The 19,287-nt window shown below is 60.5% G+C and overlaps 1 protein-coding gene across 3 annotated transcripts; it reads left to right on the top strand.

Annotated features, from left to right (window-relative positions):
• Positions 1 to 260: 260 nt before the first annotated feature.
• Positions 261 to 4,717, top strand: LOC123636551. Of its 3 annotated transcripts, none has more exons than XM_045548945.1 (3): positions 261 to 301; positions 1,563 to 2,468; positions 4,077 to 4,717. In XM_045548945.1, exons 2-3 carry the CDS (start codon positions 2,105 to 2,107, stop codon positions 4,412 to 4,414), a joined length of 702 nt encoding a protein of 233 aa, XP_045404901.1. In that variant the 5' UTR covers positions 261 to 301; positions 1,563 to 2,104; the 3' UTR covers positions 4,415 to 4,717. The 3 variants fall into 3 exon arrangements, with proteins under 3 accessions (XP_045404901.1, XP_045404902.1, XP_045404900.1); XM_045548946.1 differs by lacking the exon at positions 261 to 301 and having other exon boundaries at positions 1,299 to 2,112; positions 2,197 to 2,468; XM_045548944.1 differs by lacking the exon at positions 261 to 301 and having other exon boundaries at positions 1,299 to 2,468.
• The last annotated feature ends 14,570 nt before the right edge of the window (positions 4,718 to 19,287 follow it).

Raw genomic sequence — 19,287 nt, 5'->3', positions numbered from 1 at the left:
TGCACTCCCAGGTGAGTACCCTGCAACCCTAGGTGGGTACCCTGCATCTCAGGTGAGTGCCCTACACCCCCAGGTGAGCACCCTGCATTCCCAGGTGAGCTCCTGCACCCATAGCTGGGCATCCTGAACCTCTCTTCTGATGGCCTGTACCTCTGGGGGTCTCCTGCAAGAGGGATGTGCCTCTGCCCCATCCCCTGGCCTTGAGTCCCCTGCTCTGACCAGCAGCCCACCCCAGAGCCCAGGAAGCCCAAGTGGGGCTGGTGGAGTCTTGCAGGGTCTGTGGGCCCAGGCTGTCCTGAAGGTGAGAGCAGGAAGCTGCCAGATCTGTCCCCTGAGTGCCTGACAGACTATGTTACCAGATTTGCATTTCAAAGGAGGGGCTGGAAAGGCAAGACCAGGGCAGAAGCTGCAATTACAGACCTCAGAGTGGAGGCTGGGGCAGCTTCATGCCCAGAGAGGCAGCTGTGTGGGGGGGGGGGGGGGGAGCAAGTGCCCTCCTGCAGTGCCACAGGCCCGGACACTGCTGCCCTCATCCCCACTGGGCTCAGACACCTGAACCGGCCTTGCCCACCAGCTCATGGGCCTTCCCTGCTCAGAAGAGGCCCCATGGAACCCACTTCCCAAAATGAATCTCCCTGGAACTTCCTGGCCACTTGCCTGCCTGAAACAAAACCTGTAGAAATGTGATCCAGGACATCACAGGCAGAGGGACAGCTGCCACAGCAGCATCAGAGCAGAGACACCAACAGAAGGACTAGAAATTGGGGTGCCAGTGAGGTGACAGCAACCTGGGCAAGGAGCCTGTGAGCAGGGTCAGGTCCTGTCACTAGGACCAGGGGCCTGTCACTAGGACCAGGGGCCTGTCACTAGGACCACGTCCCTGTCCCTAGGACCACATTCCTGTCACCAGCATGAAGGGCCTGTCACTATGACCAGGGGCCTTTCACTAGGACCATGGACCTGTAACTATGACCAAGGGCCTATCACTAGGACCAGGTTCCTGTCATTAGATCTGAGTTCCTGTCACTAGGACAAAGTCTTGTCACTAGGACCAGGTCTCTGTCACTAGGATCATGTCCCTGTCCCTAGGACCAGGTCCCTGTCACTAGGACCATGTCCCTGTCCCTAGGACCAGGGGCCTGTCACCAGGACCAGGTTCCTGTCACCAGCACCAGGGTCTGTCACTATGACCAGGAGCCTTTCACTAGGATGAGGGACCTGTCACTAGGACCAGGTTCCTGTCATTAGGTCCGAGTTCCTGTCACTAGGACAAAGTCTTGTCACTAGGACCAGGGACCTGTCACTAGGACCAGGTCTCTGTCACTAGGATCATGTCCCTGTCACTAGGACCAGGTCCTTGTCAGTAGGACAACGTTTCTGTCCCTAGGGCCTTGTTCCTGTCCCTAGGACCAGGTTCCTGTCACTAGGACAAAGTCTTGTCACCAGGACCAGGGACCTGTCAGTAGGACCAGGTTGTCCCATGGGGATAACCCATCCCTGCGGATGAAGACACTCTGTGACCTTGGCATCATGACCTTTACCCCTAAATCTTCATAACTCAGGTTCTCAGCTCGCCCTGCGTGTCTCTGCCTGGCAGCAACCAGCACCCTGTGTGTGGGTGCCCTGGCCTGGGCCCCTCTCACCAACCTCTCCCATCTACGGGCAAAGCGTCAAGCACCTCACGTGCGCCGTAGCCCAGGGAGCTGTGCTGGACGAGCTGTGTTGCCAGACCATTGAGAAACGGGCGGGTGGCTGCTGTGCTTGGCAGGAGCTTGTGTCTCCTGGCTGGTGACAGCCCCAGGCCCTGCAGGTGGGCAGGGCTTCCTAAAGTGGGTCTTCCTGAGCCACTGCTGGGGGCCCCCGGGGGTTGCCGGCTCCTACGCCCATCTGTGGTTCTCCGCGCAATGCTCCAGCCTCCGCAGGGCTGGCTTGGGGGCTGTGGTGCCGCCGGGATCCTTCCAAGCTCTATCCCAAGCCCTGTCCAGGGTAGTGCCCTCCACCTGGAGGGGCAGCCTGCAGCCCTCCCGGAGTCCCTGGAGCCTTCCTGGGCCACCCCACATCGTGTCCTCACCTCGGAGCACACCTTGAGCCCGTGCTGCTCACCATGACCAGGTGTGGCCGCAGATGGAGGGAGCACCTGCTGAGACAGACCCCACTCCTGGGCAGGCAACACTGGGCATCTTGCCACCGCTGCAGGCAGGGACGGCTCGTGCGTCCTGGAGACGGAGGCGTCCCGAGGATCGGACGAGGCCTGGCTCTGCACAGACCGTGGGTTCGCCCAAGCCCTGGGGACAGTGCCCCTCCAGCCATCGCCCTCGGACTCAGAGCCAAGTGGAGGACATGCCTGTGGAGGCCCTGCGCCTGGCAGGATGTGACTGGACCCTCAGAGGCAGCCTGCCCAGCCCACAGTGGGCAGAAGGAAAAGGAGGAAAGGGAAGGAGCTCCGGCTCCTCCGGGTCTCCACGGAGGCAAGTCCTGCCAGGGCCCCAGACAGCCTCTCCAGAACATGCCCTGGGCTCCATGATGGCCTGGTCCCTGGAAGCTGACAGGGAGCGGGAGACAGGAGATGGGGACAGGAGGGGACCAGCCCCCGGCTATGGCCAAAGCCAGCTGCGGCACCCGAGAGGGAGGCCGGGCCCCGGGGCAAGGGGAGGACCTTCTGCTCACCGAGGCGCCTGCCTGCCGCGCTTGGGCCACGGCTGCTCGGGGCTCTCGAGACCCTGGTGGTCACAGTGAGGCCTGGGGACAGTGAAATGGAAAGACCACAGCAGTCTGGAGTCGGGGGAAGGAGGCTCCCTACTGCCCTTGGTGGGAGCAAGTGGCCGGCACCCCTGAAGAACTCACCTCCCTGTGCTGCGTCCCCAAGCCCAGTGCTTCCCGGGTCCCCAGGGCCCGAGTGAACAGGCCCAGGGGAACAAAGGCCGTGCAGAGGCTGTGGATGCCCCAGACGGCACCAAGCTCCCACACTGGGTGTTCTCAGCTCTTCTGTCACAGTCCAGTAGAGCGCAGGGGCCCTGGGGCAGTTGTCCGTGTTTCCAGTCACAGCAGGGCACTCCTCTGCCTCTCCTTGGGACACTCCATGTGAGTGGCCACTTGTCATGGCTACGGCCGCTGCCCCAGACAGGGAGAGCTTCCCAGGGTGGCACAGAGCGGCACTGGCTGTCTGTGCCTCCCCCGCACACCCAGCAGGAGCCATGGAAGCTCAAGCCACTGTGAGCCACAGCGCTGTCCCTGCACCCTGCGGGCACAAGCCACCCAGGGGCCAGGCACAGCTGGGCTGCTGAGCTCTAGCCCAGCCCAGGGGCCCGGCCTCAGGCTGCTTGCTGGCCCAGAAGGTCGCTGGGATGGGGTCTCTGACCCCAGTGAGGCCCCAGCCCCACGAGGATGCTGGGTGTGCCTGCCCTTCCTTCGGGCAACCTGGAGGCTGGAAGGGACGAAGCCCCACAGGTCTCCTTCACTGTTCCCGAGGAAGTGAGAGGAAAAGGATGGAGCTGGTGTCCTGAGCACATGTCTCCAGGACATCTGCACACTCCCAATGACAGCCCTCGCCAGGGAGCACACCCCACGACCCCACTGCTCGCCAGAACCAGGTGTGGCCTCGGACCCGCTTGGAGACCAGGGGTGGGCAGTGGACGGGACAGGACAGGCAGGAGAGGGGAGTCCGGGCAAGGAGCCTTCCAGTAAGGGAAACTGAGGAAGGCAGGGCCTGCGGCAGGGGCGGCTGGTGGGCGTCTTCCACCCCCAGCCCCTGGGAAGGAGATATGGATGCGCAGGGCTTCCCTGGCCCACAGAGGCCTCCCAGCACCCAGCCGCCTGGCACCCTCAGTCTCCAGGGACCGCACTTGGGGCTGAGAACAGGCTCACATCAGGGGTGACCGGTGGAGCCACCTGCGCCCAGACCTAAGGTGAGAAAGCGAGGACAGCCGCTCCTTCTCAGGTTATGGGGGCAGAGAGGAGACCCTGCCAGGTCACATGGCAATGCCCTGTCCCTGCGTGGGAGCATCAGGATGGGAAGGTGGAACATTCCAGCACTCGAGTCACCCGCCAAGGTTGTCCTCACTGGCCTGTTTATCCAGCCCACAGATGCCCGGGCACCCGGGACGCCCAGGAGCACCAGTTAACATCACTAGGCAGCCACAGAGATGGGACGGAGCAGCAAGAGAGCGTGAAGACCTGTCTGCAGGTGGCACTGCGGCCCCAGGTCCCGCACTCAGAGCCCCACAAAGGCAGCAGGGGACATCGGATGCTGACTGGAGAAGGGGTGAGGGGTGCTGGCGTCCAACAGGCCATACCACCTGTAAGGACCAGCACTGACGCCTCGGGAACCCGGGGCCAGCATGGCCCCCACAGTGGGCGGGCCTCAGCTTCCTCTCAGCCCCTCCGGGGTCGCTTCTGCAGCAGCCGCCCAGACTGACTCTAACTCTTGCTGTTCTGAGAAGTCCCCTCCAGAGCACAGGCAAGGCACAGAGCAGGAGAGCGCACACGGGTGGGGTCACACCGGGCCGGTCCTGTGACTCAGTTTCTTTTTACGTCTGTTGTGGCTGGCTGCGCTTTCTTTGTGGCCCATGGAGCCCTGGGCACTTGTCTTCTGGTAAACCAGGTAGTGAAAAGATCACCCTGGTTGTGTTCCTTTTACCATTTGAGTCAAAAGGTGACTAGTCCATTTTTCAAAATGAGTACAAATGCTCTTGACATAAATTCAGTGATTTTATCTATAGAATCGCAGCTAGAGGTGGCCTCGGCTTCGGGACCAGAATTATTCCAGGACAGGCAGGCAGGCAGTAGCCGTCCAGGGAGCTAAGCGAGTCCCCTGCCCAGAGGAGCACCAGGCCTGCTGTGCAGCACCACCGGAAAGCCTGGCCCCGCTCCCGGACAGGGCCCCAGTGCCACACCAGGAGCCAGCCAGCTCATGAAGACCATTCCTGACTGTCTGCGAATGGAGTTGATTTTAGATGGCAGGTGTGTCATTTCCTAGCAGGCAGTCAGCTCAGTCTGCACTTAGAAAATCACTGAAAATAGTGGCATAGGGTCTTGCTCAGCTAGGAAAATTAGATCCTGGTTTGGAAATTAGTGGCCCTTCACCAGCCATGGCCACCTGACCAGTGTGCCCTTTGACCCTGCTCTGGGCTCTTGGTCAATTGACAAGACCTGGACAACTTCCATGGATTTACCTTCCAGTTTTTAAGGACCGATTCGCCATCAATGAATGAACTTCTTCACAGAAGTTGTGTTTGAAAAACCGTGTGGATTAAACAACAGGAGCTTCCTGTCTTCCCGCCAGCAGGCCAGACGTCCAGGGCCGTGTGCCCCCTGGAGGATCCAGGGAAGGACCCTTCTTTGTCTCCAGCGTCTGGTGGCTCCCTGCACCCTGGGCTTGTGGCCACCAGCTCCTCCTCTGCTCTGTCCTCATGGGGCCTTGCCTTGGGTGTCTGTTATAAGGACACTTGTCACTGGATTTAGGGGCCCCCATCTCAAGATCCTTAACTTAATTACTTCTACAAAGACCCTATTTTAAAATAAGTTCCTATTCTGAGGTTCCTGGTGGATGCGAATTTGGGGGGCGCTATCACAGCAGCTCTACCAGCGGCACGAGCAGTTGCCAGGGGTGTTCACCAGAGGGCCAGGTCCCCAGTGGCCCTGCTCAGCTCCCTGCCCAGGGATCCTGTGCACAGCTGGGAGCTCAGAGGTCCCCGCAGGAGGCCGGCTCTCGAGGGTGCCCATTCCCCTGCCCTCTGCTCACGCCTGAGCTGGCTGGGCCGTGCCCACTCCCTGCCTGTCAGGTTCTGGACTCTGCGGCTGCCCTTGCACCTCCTGAGAGAGACAGAGACAAGAGAGCGAGGGAGACAGAGACAGAGAGCAGGGGAGACAAAGAGGCAGAGATGGACACACATGCAGAGGAGGGAGAGGGCAAGTAGGAGGTGTGGCCACCTGGGCGGCACAGCGACACCACATAACATCTTGGGAGTGCCACCTGCCCTGGAGCTCCCTGGATGGAACTGACTCAGTTTTACCAAAGGATGGTCACGGAGCCCCACTGTCCTCCCCAACCATGTGAACCTGGTAGAAAGTCCCAGGGCCTTCCTGAACCAGCAGGATCTACACAGCCAGGTGTGGGGCAGGCCCTGGTGGGACCAAGCCTCCCAGGGAAGCCCAGAGAGGGGAGCTGGGGGATCTGTGTCCACACCTGTCCTACCCCTCTGTCCTCTGAGCAGTGGGGTGGGGAGGGGGGGCAGCTCTCCCTCCTGGAAGCCTCTCTGGCTGAACAGGCCCTGGGCTACTGCTTTGGGCCAGGAGGGTGTCAGGACGCTGACTTGGCAGTGGGGTGGGGTTGGCTGTGGGGTGCAGAAGTCTCTGGGACACAGGGCTCCTGGGCAGCTCCCTGTGCCCAATCCACAGGTACGGGACTGTGCAGGGGCTAAGGGGCTTCTGACCGCCCCCGGGCCCTGCAGGCCCCTCTCTGTCCCTCCTGCATGGTCTGACTCCTCCCTCAGCTTTCATCCCCTCCCCCACCGGGGGGCTCCGGGGTTTGGAGTTTCATTCCAGGTGGCCTGGGGCTGCTGGCAGTGGGCGGTCAGTCATGCTTGGCCACAGCAACTCCTAGACGTCTGTTCAGCCTCTCCCTGGAGAGGCAGCACCGTTCACACCCTCCCCCTCTGCAGAGCCAAGGCAGGACCAGCCCCGTCAGACACCACCCAGCCCACAGCACACCTGGCCCCTGGCCCTGGAGTTTGGCTGCCCGCAGCCTTGGGCCTGCTGGGCCCCTCCCAGGGACCTGGCCCAGGGCAGGCTCTGTCCTCAAGCGGCAGTGCCAGGGCCCTCTCACTGGAGCCACGTGGGGTTCAAGCAGCCGGGGGCCAGAACAGGGGCCTCTCGACCTGATTCCTGTTTTGGGCACAGAACCACCCAGCTCAGCACCTCACCTGCCTGGTCCCAGCCCTGTCTGTGTTCCTGGGCCTCCCCAACATGGCCCATCATTTTGTTTGAAGTGGGCAGCTGCTGGGGGTCGGGGGGCTGAGGCAATATGGCAGTGATCAAAGCTCCTGCTTGTGAGCACTTGTGAGCACCTTGTGAAGCACCTCAAAATCCACCAGGGACACAAAAGCCAAACTCAGGAGATCCTCGAGACACACGTGGGGGCCTCTGACCCTGGCAGACGGGGACTTTGTGGGAATTGGCTGGCCTCAGGGCAGACAGCTGACCCTCGACATCAGAAGGTGTGTGATAAGGTGGCCATTCCAGAGAGCACAGGGAAGGCTCAGGTCACACAGCAGAAGTTCCCGCCCAGGCTCTGGTCAGGTTCATTATACAAATGAGGGATTCACTGGCTTGGTCTGATTGGTCAGTGTGCCTGAGTCCTGATTGGTCAATACAGATGAGTCTGATTGGTCACTGTGGCTTACTTCTAATTGCTCAATACAGCTGAGTGTCATTGGTTAGTGTGGCTGAGTCCTGATTGGTCAATGCAGCTGAGTCTGATTGGACAGTGAGGCTGAGTCCTGATTGGCCAGTGCAGCTGAGTTTGATTGGTCATTGATGCTACTTCTTGATTGGTCAGTGCAGCTGAGTCATGATTGGTCAGTGTTGCTGAGTCTGATTAGTCAGTGAAACTGAGTCCTGATTGGTCAATGCAGCTGACTCTGATTGGTAAGTGAGGCTGACTTCCGAATGGTCACAGAGGCTGAGTCCTGATTGGTGAGTGCGGCTGAGTCTGATTGGTCAGTGCAGCTGAGACTGATTGGTCAGTGTGGCTGAGTCTCACTGGTCAATGTGGCTGAATCTGATTGGTCAGCGCAGCTGAGTTCTGATTGGTCAGTGAGGCTGAGATCTGATTGGTCAGTGCAGGAGAGTCCTGATTGGTCAGTAAGGCTGAGATCTGATTGGTCAGTGCAGCAGACCCTGATAGGTCAGTACGGAAGCATCTGATTGGTCAGTGCAGCTGAGTCCTCATTGGTCAGTGCAGTTGTGTCCTCATTGGTCAGTGCAGCTGAGTTCTAAATGGTCAGTGAGGCTGGGTTCTCATTGGTCAGTGGAGGAGAGTCCTGATTGGTCAGTAAGGGTGAGATCTGATTGGTCAGTGAAACTGAGTCCTGATTGGTCAATACGGATGAGTCTGATTGGTCACTGCAGCTGCACCCTGATTTGTCAGTGCAGTTGTGTCCTGATTGGTCAGTACAGCTTAGTTCTGATTGGGCAGTGCTGCTGCATCCTGATTGGTCAATACGGTTGAGTCTGATTGGTCAGTGCAGCTGAGTTCTGATTGGTCAGTGCAGTTGTGCCCTGATTGGTCACTGTGGCTGAGTTCTGATTGGTCAGTGTGACTAAATTCTGACTGGTCAATACACCTGAGTGTGATTGGTCAGTGCAGCTGAGTCCCGATTGGTCAGTGCATTTGTGTCCTGATTGGTCAGTGCGGCTGAGTTCTGATTGGTCAATGCAGCTGAGCCCTGATTCGACAGTGCAGCTGTGTTCTGATAGGTCAATACAGCTGTGTCCTGATTGGTTAGTGCAGTTGTGCCCTGATTGGTCCGTGTGGGTGAATTCTGATTGGTACGTGTCGCTGAGTTCTGATTGGACACTGCAGTTCTGTCCTGACTGGAAAGTGAGGCTGAATTCTGATTGGTCAGTCAGGTGAGTCCTGATTGGTCAATACGACTCAGTCTTTATTGGTCAGTACACCTGAGTCCTGATTGGTCAGTGTGGCTGAATTCTGATTGGTCAGAGCAGCTGAGACCTGATTGGTCAGTGCTGTTGTGTCCTGATTGGTCAAAACACCTGAGTCCTGATTGGTAAGTGCGGCTGAATTCTGATTAGTCAGTGCAGCTGAGTCCTGATTGGCCAGTTCAGTTGTGTCCCAATTGGTCAGTGAGACTGAGTTCTGATTGGTCAGTGCAGCTGAGTCCTGATTGGTCAGTGTTGTTGTGTCCTGATTGGTTAATACAGCTGAGTTCTGATTGGTCAGTGCAGCTGCATCCTGATTGGTCAAAACACCTGAGTCCCGATTGGTCAATGAGGCTGAATTCTGATTGGTCAGTGGAGCTGAGTCCTGATTGGCCAGTTCAGATGTGTCCCGATTGGTCAGTGAGGCTGAGTTCTGATTGGTCAATACTGCTCAGTTACTATTGGTCAGTGCAGCTGAGTCCTCATTGGTCTGTGTGGCTGAATTCTGATTGGTCAGTGTAGTTGAGTCCTGATTGGTCAATGCAGTTGTGTCCTGATTGGTCAGTGAGGCCGAGTTCTGATTGGGCAGAGCACGTGAGTCCTGATTGGTCAGTAAGACTGAGTTCTGATTGCTCAGTGCTGCTGCATCCTGATTGGACAATACGGTTGAGTCTGATTGGTCATTGCAGCTGAGTTCTGATTGGTCAGTGCAGCTGAGCCCTGATTGGTCAATACAGCTGACTTCTGATTGGTCATTGCAGCTGAGTCCTGATTGGTCACTGCAGTTGTGTCCTGATTGGTCAGTGTGACTGAATTCTGATTGGTCAGTGCAGCTGATTCCTGATTGGTCAGTGCAGTTGTGTCCTGATTGGTCAGCGAGGCTGAGTCCTGATTGGTCAGTGCAGGTGATTACTGATTGGTCAGTGAGGCTGCGTTCTGATTGCTCAGTGCTGCTGCATCCTGATTGGTCAATACGGTTGAGTCTGATTGGTCAGTGCAGCTGACCTGTCTGCACCCGGCCAGGCGCTGGGGTGGGGCCTGGCGCGCCCTGGGCTTGGGAGGAGCACCTGGTGCCCGGCAGGGGCCACCACACCTGCCTCCTCCGCCTTCCACAGCCCGCCAGGTCACAGGGCCACCTGAAGCCTTAAACGCGGAGGAGGGAAAGGCCCCGCCTATCACTTTCCAGCGCTGCCTGGGCTTTCCCAGGTGGGCCCGGCGCCCCCAGCTGCACGGCAGGCTCTGGGACCCTCTGCCCAAGGCCCGGGGCGGGGCAGCCTTGGCAGGAGCTCCCGAGAGCCCGCACCCCTTCGAGTGGGCCGTGGGGCCCAGGGCACCCCTAGCCCTGGCAGGGAAACGCCGCGGGGCTGAAGGCTCCGCTCCCGGTGACCTCTCAGGCCTTCTCCCCATGTTTCGCCCGAGGCCCGACCTCCTGGGCCCGCCTCCCGCCCCATCCTCCACCTGCCCGTCCACGCCCCTCCCCTCCCATCCCCCACCTGCCCCGCCACACGCCAGACCCCCGCCTCCCCGGCGCCCCCTTCCCCGCCCCTCTCCGTCCTCTCCTCATCCCGGTCCTCCCGCCCCGCCCCGCCCCGCCCTCGCCCGCTGTCCGGCTGCGCCCCCGTGTGGCCGCGGGGGGACGAGCGGAGCCGCGGCGCGGGGCTGGGGGGTGGGCGCGGACGGGAGGGGCGGGGCCGGGGCGGACAGGGGAGAGGAGTGGGGTCGGGGTCGGGGCCGGGGCACCCCGCGGTCCCGGGCGGGCCAAGCCTGACACTCCCCGCGAACAGCATCGTGATGGGCGTTGTCATGAGTCGCTGAACGTGGCTGGCGGAAACAGATCGTGCAGCGCGTGCTCGTGGTCCGCGGGGACAGCGCTAACACGCACTAGCTATTCTGGTCGTCCTCGTGGGGAAACTGAGACACACAAACCAGTGAAAAGGCCAAAGCGGGCCTGGGACTCAAACCCTGGACAGCACAAACCAGAGCTGGGCCTGAGCCCTCACCCAGCCCTCGCCTGACCCTCGTCTGGCCTGAATGTCAGGTTAGACCCACCTAAATGTGACACAGCAGTAACTACTATTGACGACTGAAGTGACAGACGCTTTGAATGTCAAAGTCTCAGGTGAGAGTAAAGGCAGACACGTTGTTCAATGCAATTACTATTAGTTTAGCCAACGTCGAGGGGACTCAAAGTGGTGAGTAAGTTCCTGGTTTTAGGTAAATTTCCCAGTGACGAGGGCTCAGCCTGCTCAGGGTCAGCCAAGTCCACCCAGGGCTTGAGACTGAGCCCGGGCTTTGGGTGCCTTGGACGGGTCTGGCGAGAGCTTCGATCACAGCTTCTGTCGCTGCTGGGGACAAGAGCCAGTGCAGCCCTAAATGGCCACGTGTGTGCCCATTGCAGGGCTGGAGTCAGGGCCAGGTTGGTACCCCTGTACCCTGGGGATGGGATCCGTGCTGGCCCTGCGGTCCTTCAGGTGGGGAGGCAGGCCCTGGCCTGGGACAGTGCCCTACCCTCCCGGGAACATGCAGCCCTCCCTGGTTGGCAGAGGCTGCTCCATCTGCAGCGTTCGGTGAGGCGACAGAGGCCAAATAAGTCCTTGCGGGGAGTGGGGTGGGCAGAGCTTTGGCCTGATCCCTGCCACAGTCTGGCTGGAGGTCCCTTGCCTAAGAGAACTGAGGGTCACACCCCCTGGGCCAGAGGCCTGGCTGCAGAGCAGGTGCAGGGATTTCCTTCCCCGGGCTGCTTGGGGCCCGGAGACTTTGCACCTCTGTGCAGGAGACCAACAGGGGCTGGGACTCGGGCGCTCCCAGCCTGCTTCCCTGGTCTTGGAGCAGTGTCTCCATCTGGTATGGCAACTGTCCCAGTTTGCCCGGGACCTTTGGTGCTAAACTGGGGGCTTTCCCCTTTTCCCCCAAGTTCTGCAACACGCTTAGAAGCAGCTACTTACTCGCCTCCCACACTTGACTACAGATGTCCCTGTAGGTGACAATTTCAGTATTTTGCCACTATTTGCCAGTCCTGTGGGCAAGGAGCACCCAGGACCTCGGGAAGCAGGGTGTGAATGCCCTGCAGGTCGGAGCAGAGAACGTATTCCAGACACCCAGAGATGATTCAGAGAGCCTGTGCCTGGAGTCCTGCCCCAGGACCGGCCCTGGGTCCGTCCAGGTGCAGTCAGGGAGCGCAGCGAGGGCTGTGGATGTGGGGTTGGCACAGGACTTCGGCCCATAGGGCGGGGCAACTGCAGGCTTTACAGAAGGCTGGGTTTGGTGGGGTCACCATGTACTAACCAGGCCTGACCCTGCTTAGCGTCCGAGTTGAGCCAAGACCGGGCGCAATCAGGGTGGTACCGCCGTAGACAAGGAAGAAAAGGTGGTGCAGAGCTGGGGAGACTGAGGGCACCCTGGGGCCCACATCTGAGAACAAAAGGACGTCACCGCTCTTCTGCCCGAGGTGGCCTTGGTGGGGGCAAGTGGAAAATGACTTTTTCCCGCCCAGTTCTAACCCAAGCTGGTTTCCAGACCCAGAGCCCACCCAGGGAAGGGGGACCAGGGTCCCGCAGCAGTTTCTGCAAGGAGAGCGCGGGGTGACTGGCAGACCCGGCCCCTGGCTCACCTGCGGACCCCCGTGGTCCCTGGGCGAGTCTCTCTGCAGGAGAGCAATGGGAGGGGTGCAGCTCTGCTGTGGGGGCTCCTCTCGCGGGTAGTTTTTAAAATAGCAAATGGGCCATGAGCACGGGCACCCACGCTGCCTCCCCACGCCTGAAGGACCTGCCACCCCTTCTGAAGGCCCTGGCAGCCTCCTGGTGGGGGTGACACAGTCTTAAGGATGTATCGGGGTGTTGACAGCCTGCTCTCTGGTCCCCCAAGTAAAAGGAGTTTGGAAATAAGATGCCTTCCCCCGATTGTCTGACCCTGTCACCCTGGACGTTTATGGCAGACCGTGTCCTGCAGTCTCAGGAGTCCCCATCATGTGCTCTGTGACATTGGAAGGATGACTCGCCTGTTCACCTCTGGCGTCATGTGTCTGCTCCTTTCCTGTGCGGCCTCGGTGACTTAGGAACGAAGGTCAGGGTATGGCAGGCCCCTCCCGAGGCGCCCCCAGGGCCCGCCTGGGTGCTGATGCTTCAGCCAGGTGCGCAGAGGCCACCCTGGCTGGCGGCACTGCGGGTCCCTTCCCCTCCCGGGGGGCAGGGGGGCGCCCTCCACACCATGATGGGGGTCCGGGCAGACGGGAGCGAGGGCTGGAAAGAGCACCTGGACAGTGCAGCTGAGTCCAGATTGGTCAGTGCAGTTGTGTCCTGATTAGTCAGTGCGGCTGAGTTCTGATTGGTCAGTGCAGGTGAGTCCTGATTGGCCAGTGCAGCTGAGTCCTTGTTGGTCAGTGCAGTTGTGTCCTGATTGGTCAGTGTGACTGAATTCTGATTGGTGAGAGCAGCTGAGTCCTGATTGGTCAGTGCAGTTGTGTCCTGATTGGTCAGTGAGGCTGAGTTCTTATTGGTCAGTGCAGGTGTGTCCTGATTGGTCAGTGCGACTGAATTCTGATTGGTCAGTGCAGCTGAGTCCTGATTGGTCAGTGCAGTTGTGTCCTGATTGGTCAGTGAGGCTGAGTTCTGATTGGTCAGTGCTGCTGCGTCCTGACTGGTCAATACGGTTGAGTCTGATTGGTCAGTGCAGCTGAGTTCTGATTGGTCAGTGCAGCTGAGTCCTGATTGGTCAGTGCAGTTGTGTCCTGATTGGTCAGTGTGACTGAATTCTGATTGGTCAGTGCAGTTGTGTCCTGATTGGACAGTGAGGCTGAGTTCTGATTGGTCAGTGCAGGTAAGTCCTGATTGGTCAGTAAGGCTGAGTTCTGAGTGGTCAGTGCTACTGCGTCCTGATTGGTCAGTGAGGCTGAGTTCTGATTGGTCAGTGCAGCTGAGTTCTGATTGGTCAGTGCAGCTGAGTCCTGATTGGTCAGTGCAGTTGTGTCCTGATTGGTCAGTGCGGATGAGTTCTGTTTGGTCAGTGCAGGGGAGTCCTGATTGGTCAGTGTGGCTGAGTTCTGATTGGTCAGTGCTGCTGCGTCCTGATTGGTCAACACAGTTGAGTCTGATTGGTCAGTGCAGCTGAGTCCTGATTGGTCCGTGGGGTTGTGTCCTGATTGGTCAGTGCGGCTGAGTTCTGATTGGTCAGTGCAGCTGGGGAAACATACTGTCCCAGCCAGGCAGGGACCTGACCAGAGCCACAGCCGTGTCCTGCCATCCTGTTCCTTCTCTCCCGGGGCAGGGCCTGCCCCAAGGCTCAGACCGCGGGTCCGAGATGTGGGTGACCCTGAGGTCTGCTGAGGGACTTGGGAAGCCTCGCTCTGCAGAGGGAAACCTTCATTCTTTGTCGAGAGAAGAGAAGATTCTACCTGTTGGGCTGGCCTGAACCGCACAGGTGTGTGCGCTGAGTCATAGCGGGGAGGGGGCTGCTCCTGCCGTTGCGGGGTTGGCTCAGATGGAGACGCCGTGCCAGCCCGACGGGGCCCACCCTGCTTACGGGGCACTGGGGGAGACACCGGGTTGCATCCCTCACGGGGCGTGCACTGGGCAGACAGGCTGGAGACGGTGCCCAGGAAGGAGCCTACGTCCCCGCCCTCTGACCAGCCAGTGCAGTGTGGCAGCAGCTGCCCTCTTCCTGGGGTAGGTTTGGGAATCTGCCCTGAGCCACGGACCTAGCGGGGTGGGGGCTGGGCAGACAGCAGCGCACCCGTCTGCACCCGGCCAGGCGCTGGGGTGGGGCCTGGCGCGCGCTGGGCCTGGGAGGAGCACCTGGTGCCCGGCAGGGGCCACCACACCCGCCTCCTCCGCCTTCCACGGCCCGCCAGGCCACAGAGCCACCTGAAGCCTTAAACGCGGAGGAGGGAAAGGCCCCGCCTCCCACTTTCCGGCGCTGCCTGGGCTTTCCCAGGTGGGCCCGGCGCCCCCAGCTGCACGGCCGGCTCTGGGACCCTCTGCCCGCGGCCCGGGGCGGGGCAGCCTTGGCAGGAGCTCCCGAGAGCCCGCACCCCTTCCAGGGGGCCGTGGGGCCCAGCGCACCCCCAGCCCTGGCAGGGAAATGCCGCGGGGCTGAAGGCTCCGCTCCCGGTGACCCCTCAGGCCTTCTCCCCATGTTTCGCCCGAGGCCCGCCTCCCGCCCCATCCTCCACCTGCCCGTCCACCCCCCACCCCTCCCATCCCCCACCTGCCCCGCCACACGCCAGACCCCCGCCTCCCCGGCGCCCCCTTCCCCGCCCCTCTCCGTCCTCTCCCCATCCCGGTCCTCCCGCCCCGCCCCGGCCCGCCCCGCCCTCGCCCGCTGTCCGGCTGCGCCCCCGTGTGGCCGCGGGGGGACGAGCGGAGCCGCGGCGCGGGGCTGGGGGGTGGGCGCGGACGGGAGGGGCGGGGCCGGGGCGGACAGGGGAAAGGGGTGGGGTCGGGGTCGGGGCCCGGGCACCCCGCGGTCCCGGGCGGGCCAAGCCTGACACTCCCCGCGAACAGCATCGTGACGGTCGTTGTAATGAGTCGCTGAACGTGGCTGGCGGAAACAGATCGTGCAGCGCGTGCTCGTGGTCCGCGGGGACAGCGCTAACACGCACTAGCTATTCTGGGCGTCCTCGTGGGGAAACTGAGACACACAAACCAGTGAAAAGGCCAAAGCGGGCCTGGGACTCAAACCCTGGACAGCACAAGCCAGAGCTGGGCCTGAGCCCTCACCCAGCCCTCGCCAGACCCTCGCCTGGCCTGAATGTCAGCTTAGACCCACCTAAATGTGACACAGCAGTAACTACTCTTGACGACTGAACTGACAGACGCTTTGAATGTCAAAGTCTCAGGTGAGAGTAAAGGCAGACACGTTTTCCAATGCAATTACTATTAGTTTAGCCAACGTCGAGGGGACTCAAAGTGGTGGTGAGCAAGTTCCTGAGTTTAGGTAAATTTCCTAGTGACGGGGGCTCGGCCTGCTCAGGGTCAGCCAAGTCCACCCAGAGCTTGAGACTGAGCCCGGGCTTTGGGTGCCTTGGACGGGTCTGGCGAGAGCTTCGATCACAGCTTCTGTCGCTGCTGGGGACAAGAGCCAGTGCAGCCCTAAATGGCCACGTGTGTGCCCGTTGCAGGGCTGGAGTCAGGGCCAGGTTGGTACCCCTGTACCCTGGGGATGGGATCCGTGCTGGCCCTGCGGTCCTTCAGGTGGGGAGGCAGGCCCTGGCCTGGGACAGTGCCCTCCCCTCCCGGGAACATGCAGCCCCCCCTGGTTGGCAGAGGCTGCTCCATCTGCAGCGTTCGGTGAGGCGACAGAGGCCAAATAAGTCCTTGCGGGGAGCGGGGTGGGCAGAGCTTTGGCCTGATCCCTGCCACAGGCTGGCTGGAGGTCCCTTGCCTAAGAGAACTGAGGGTCACACCCCCTGGGCCAGAGGCCTGGCTGCAGAGGAGGTGCAGGGATTTCCTTCCCCGGGCTGCTTGGGGCCCGGAGACTTTGCACCTCTGTGCAGGAGACCAACAGGGGCTGGGACTCGGGCGCTCCCAGCCTGCTTCCCTGGTCTTGGAGCAGTGTCTCCATCTGGTATGGCAACTGTCCCAGTTTGCCCGGGACCTTTGGTGCTAAACTGGGGGCTTTCCCCTTTTCCCCCAAGTTCTGCAACACGCTTAGAAGCAGCTACTTACTCGCCTCCCACACTTGACTACAGATGTCCCTGTAGGTGACAATTTCAGTATTTTGCCACTATTTGCCAGTCCTGTGGGCAAGGAGCACCCAGGACCTCGGGAAGCAGGGTGTGAATGCCCTGCAGGTCGGAGCAGAGAACGTATTCCAGACACCCAGAGATGATTCAGAGAGCCTGTGCCTGGGGTCCTGCCCCAAGACCGGCCCTGGGTCTGTCCAGGTGCAGTCAGGGAGCGCAGCGAGGGCTGTGGATGTGGGGTTGGCACAGGACTTCCGCCCACAGGGCGGGGCAACTGCAGGCTTTACAGAAGGCCGGGGTTGGTGGGGTCACCATGTACTAACCAGGCCTGACCCTGCTTAGCGTCCGAGCTCAGCCAAGACCGGGCGCAATCAGGGTGGTACCGCCGTAGACAAGGAAGAAAAGGTGGTGCAGAGCTGGGGAGAGTGAGGGCACCCTGGGGCCCACATCTGAGAACAAAAGGACGTCACCGCTCTTCTGCCCGAGGTGGCCTTGGTGGGGGCAAGTGGAAAATGACTTTTTCCCGCCCAGTTCTAACCCAAGCTGGTTTCCAGACCCAGAGCCCACCCAGGGAAGGGGGACCAGGGTCCCGCAGCAGTTTCTGCAAGGAGAGCGCGGGGTGACTGGCAGACCCGGCCCCTGGATCACCTGCGGACCCCCGTGGTCCCTGGGCGAGTCTCTCTGCAGGAGAGCGGTGCGAGGGGTGCAGCTCTGCTGTGGGGGCTCCTCTCGCGGGTAGTTTTTAAAATAGCAAATGGGCCATGAGCACGGGCACCCACGCTGCCTCCCCACGCCTGAAGGACCTGCCACCCCTTCTGAAGGCCCTGGCAGCCTCCTGGTGGGGGTGACACAGTCTTAAGAATGTATCGGGGTGTTGACAGCCTGCTCTCTGGTCCCCCAAGTAAAAGGAGTTTGGAAATAAGATGCCTTCCCCCGATTGTCTGACCCTGTCACCCTGGACGCTTATGGCAGACCGTGTCCTGCAGTCCCAGGAGTCCCCATCATGTGCTCTGTGACATTGGAAGGATGACTCGCCTGTTCACCTCTGGCGTCATGTGTCTGCTCCTTTCCTGTGCGGCCTCGGTGACTTAGGAACGAAGGTCAGGGTATGGCAGGCTCCTCCCGAGGCGCCCCCAGGGCCCGCCTGGGTGCTGATGCTTCAGCCAGGTGCGCAGAGGCCACCCTGGCTGGCGGCACTGCGGGTCCCTTCCCCTCCCGGGGGGCAGGGGGGCGCCCTCCACACCATGATGGGGGTCCGGGCAGATGGGAGCGAGGGCCGGGCAGAGCACCTGGACAGTGCAGCTGAGTCCTGATTGGTCAGTGCAGTTGTGTCCTGATTAGTCTGTGCGGCTGAGTTCTGATTGGTCAGTGCAGGTGAGTCCTGATTGGCCAGTGCAGCTGAGTCCTGATTGGTCAGTGCAGTTGTGCCCTGATTGGTCAGTGTGACTGAATCCTGATTGGTGAGTGCAGCTGAGTCCTGATTGGTCAGTGCAGTTGTGTCCTGATTGGTCAGTGAGGCTGAGTTCTGATTGGTCAGTGCGGGTGTGTCCTGATTGGTCAGTGCGACTGAATTCTGATTGGTCAGTGCAGCTGAGTCCTGATTGGTCAGTGCAGTTGTGTCCTGATTGGTGAGTGAGGCTGAATTCTGATTGGTCAGTGCAGTTGTGTCCTGATTGGACAGTGAGGCTGAGTTCTGATTGGTCAGTGCAGGTGAGTCCTGATTGGTCAGTAAGGCTGAGTTCTGATTGGTCAGTGCTGCTGCGTCCTGATTGGTCAATACGGTTGAGTCTGATTGGTCAGTGCAGCTGAGTTCTGATTGGTCAGTGCAGCTGAGTCCTGATCGGTCAGTGCAGTTGTGTCCTGATTGGTCAGTGCGGCTGAGTTCTGATTGGTCAGTGCAGGTGAGTCCTTATTGGTCAGTAAGGCTGAGTTCTGATTGGTCAGTGCTGCTGCGTCCTGATTGGTCAATACGGTTGAGTCTGATTGGTCATTGCAGCTGAGTTCTGATTGGTCAGTGCAGCTGAGTCCTGATTGGTCAGTGCAGTTGTGTCCTGATTGGTCAGTGCGGCTGAGTTCTGATTGGGCAGTGCAGGGGAGTCCTGATTGGTCAGTGTGGCTGAGTTCTGATTGGTCAGTGCTGCTGCGTCCTGATTGGTCAACACGGTTGAGTCTGATTGGTCAGTGCAGCTGAGTCCTGATTGGTCCGTGGGGTTGTGTCCTGATTGGTCAGTGCGGCTGAGTTCTGATTGGTCAGTGCAGCTGGGGAAACATACTGTCCCAGCCAGGCAGGGACCTGACCAGAGCCACAGCCGTGTCCTGCCATCCTGTCCCTTCTCTCCCGGGGCAGGGCCTGCCCCAAGGCTCAGACCGCGGGTCCGAGATGTGGGTGACCCTGAGGTCTGCTGAGGGACTTGGGAAGCCTCGTTCTGCAGAGGGAAACCTTCATCCTTTGTCGAGAGAAGAGAAGATTCTACCTGTTGGGCTGGCCTGAACCGCACAGGTGTGTGCGCTGAGTCATAGCGGGGAGGGGGCTGCTCCTGCCGTTGCGGGGTTGGCTCAGATGGAGACGCCGTGCCAGCCCGACGGGGCCCACCCTGCTTACGGGGCACTGGGGGAGACACCGGGTTGCATCCCTCACCGGGCGTGCACTGGGCAGACAGGCTGGAGACGGTGCCCAGGAAGGAGCCTACGTCCCCGCCCTCTGACCAGCCAGTGCAGTGTGGCAGCAGCTGCCCTCTTCCTGGGGTAGGTTTGGGAATCTGCCCTGAGCCACGGACCTAGCGGGGTGGGGGCTGGGCAGACAGCAGCGCACCCGTCTGCACCCGGCCAGGCGCTGGGGTGGGGCCTGGCGCGCGCTGGGCCTGGGAGGAGCACCTGGTGCCCGGCAGGGGCCACCACACCCGCCTCCTCCGCCTTCCACGGCCCGCCAGGCCACAGAGCCACCTGAAGCC

Source organism: Lemur catta, chromosome 4 (assembly GCF_020740605.2).
Source record: "Lemur catta isolate mLemCat1 chromosome 4, mLemCat1.pri, whole genome shotgun sequence".
Taxonomy (NCBI): domain Eukaryota; kingdom Metazoa; phylum Chordata; class Mammalia; order Primates; family Lemuridae; genus Lemur; species Lemur catta.
Note: the sequence above shows the minus strand (reverse complement) of the source record. Positions and strands in the feature narration are given on the sequence as shown.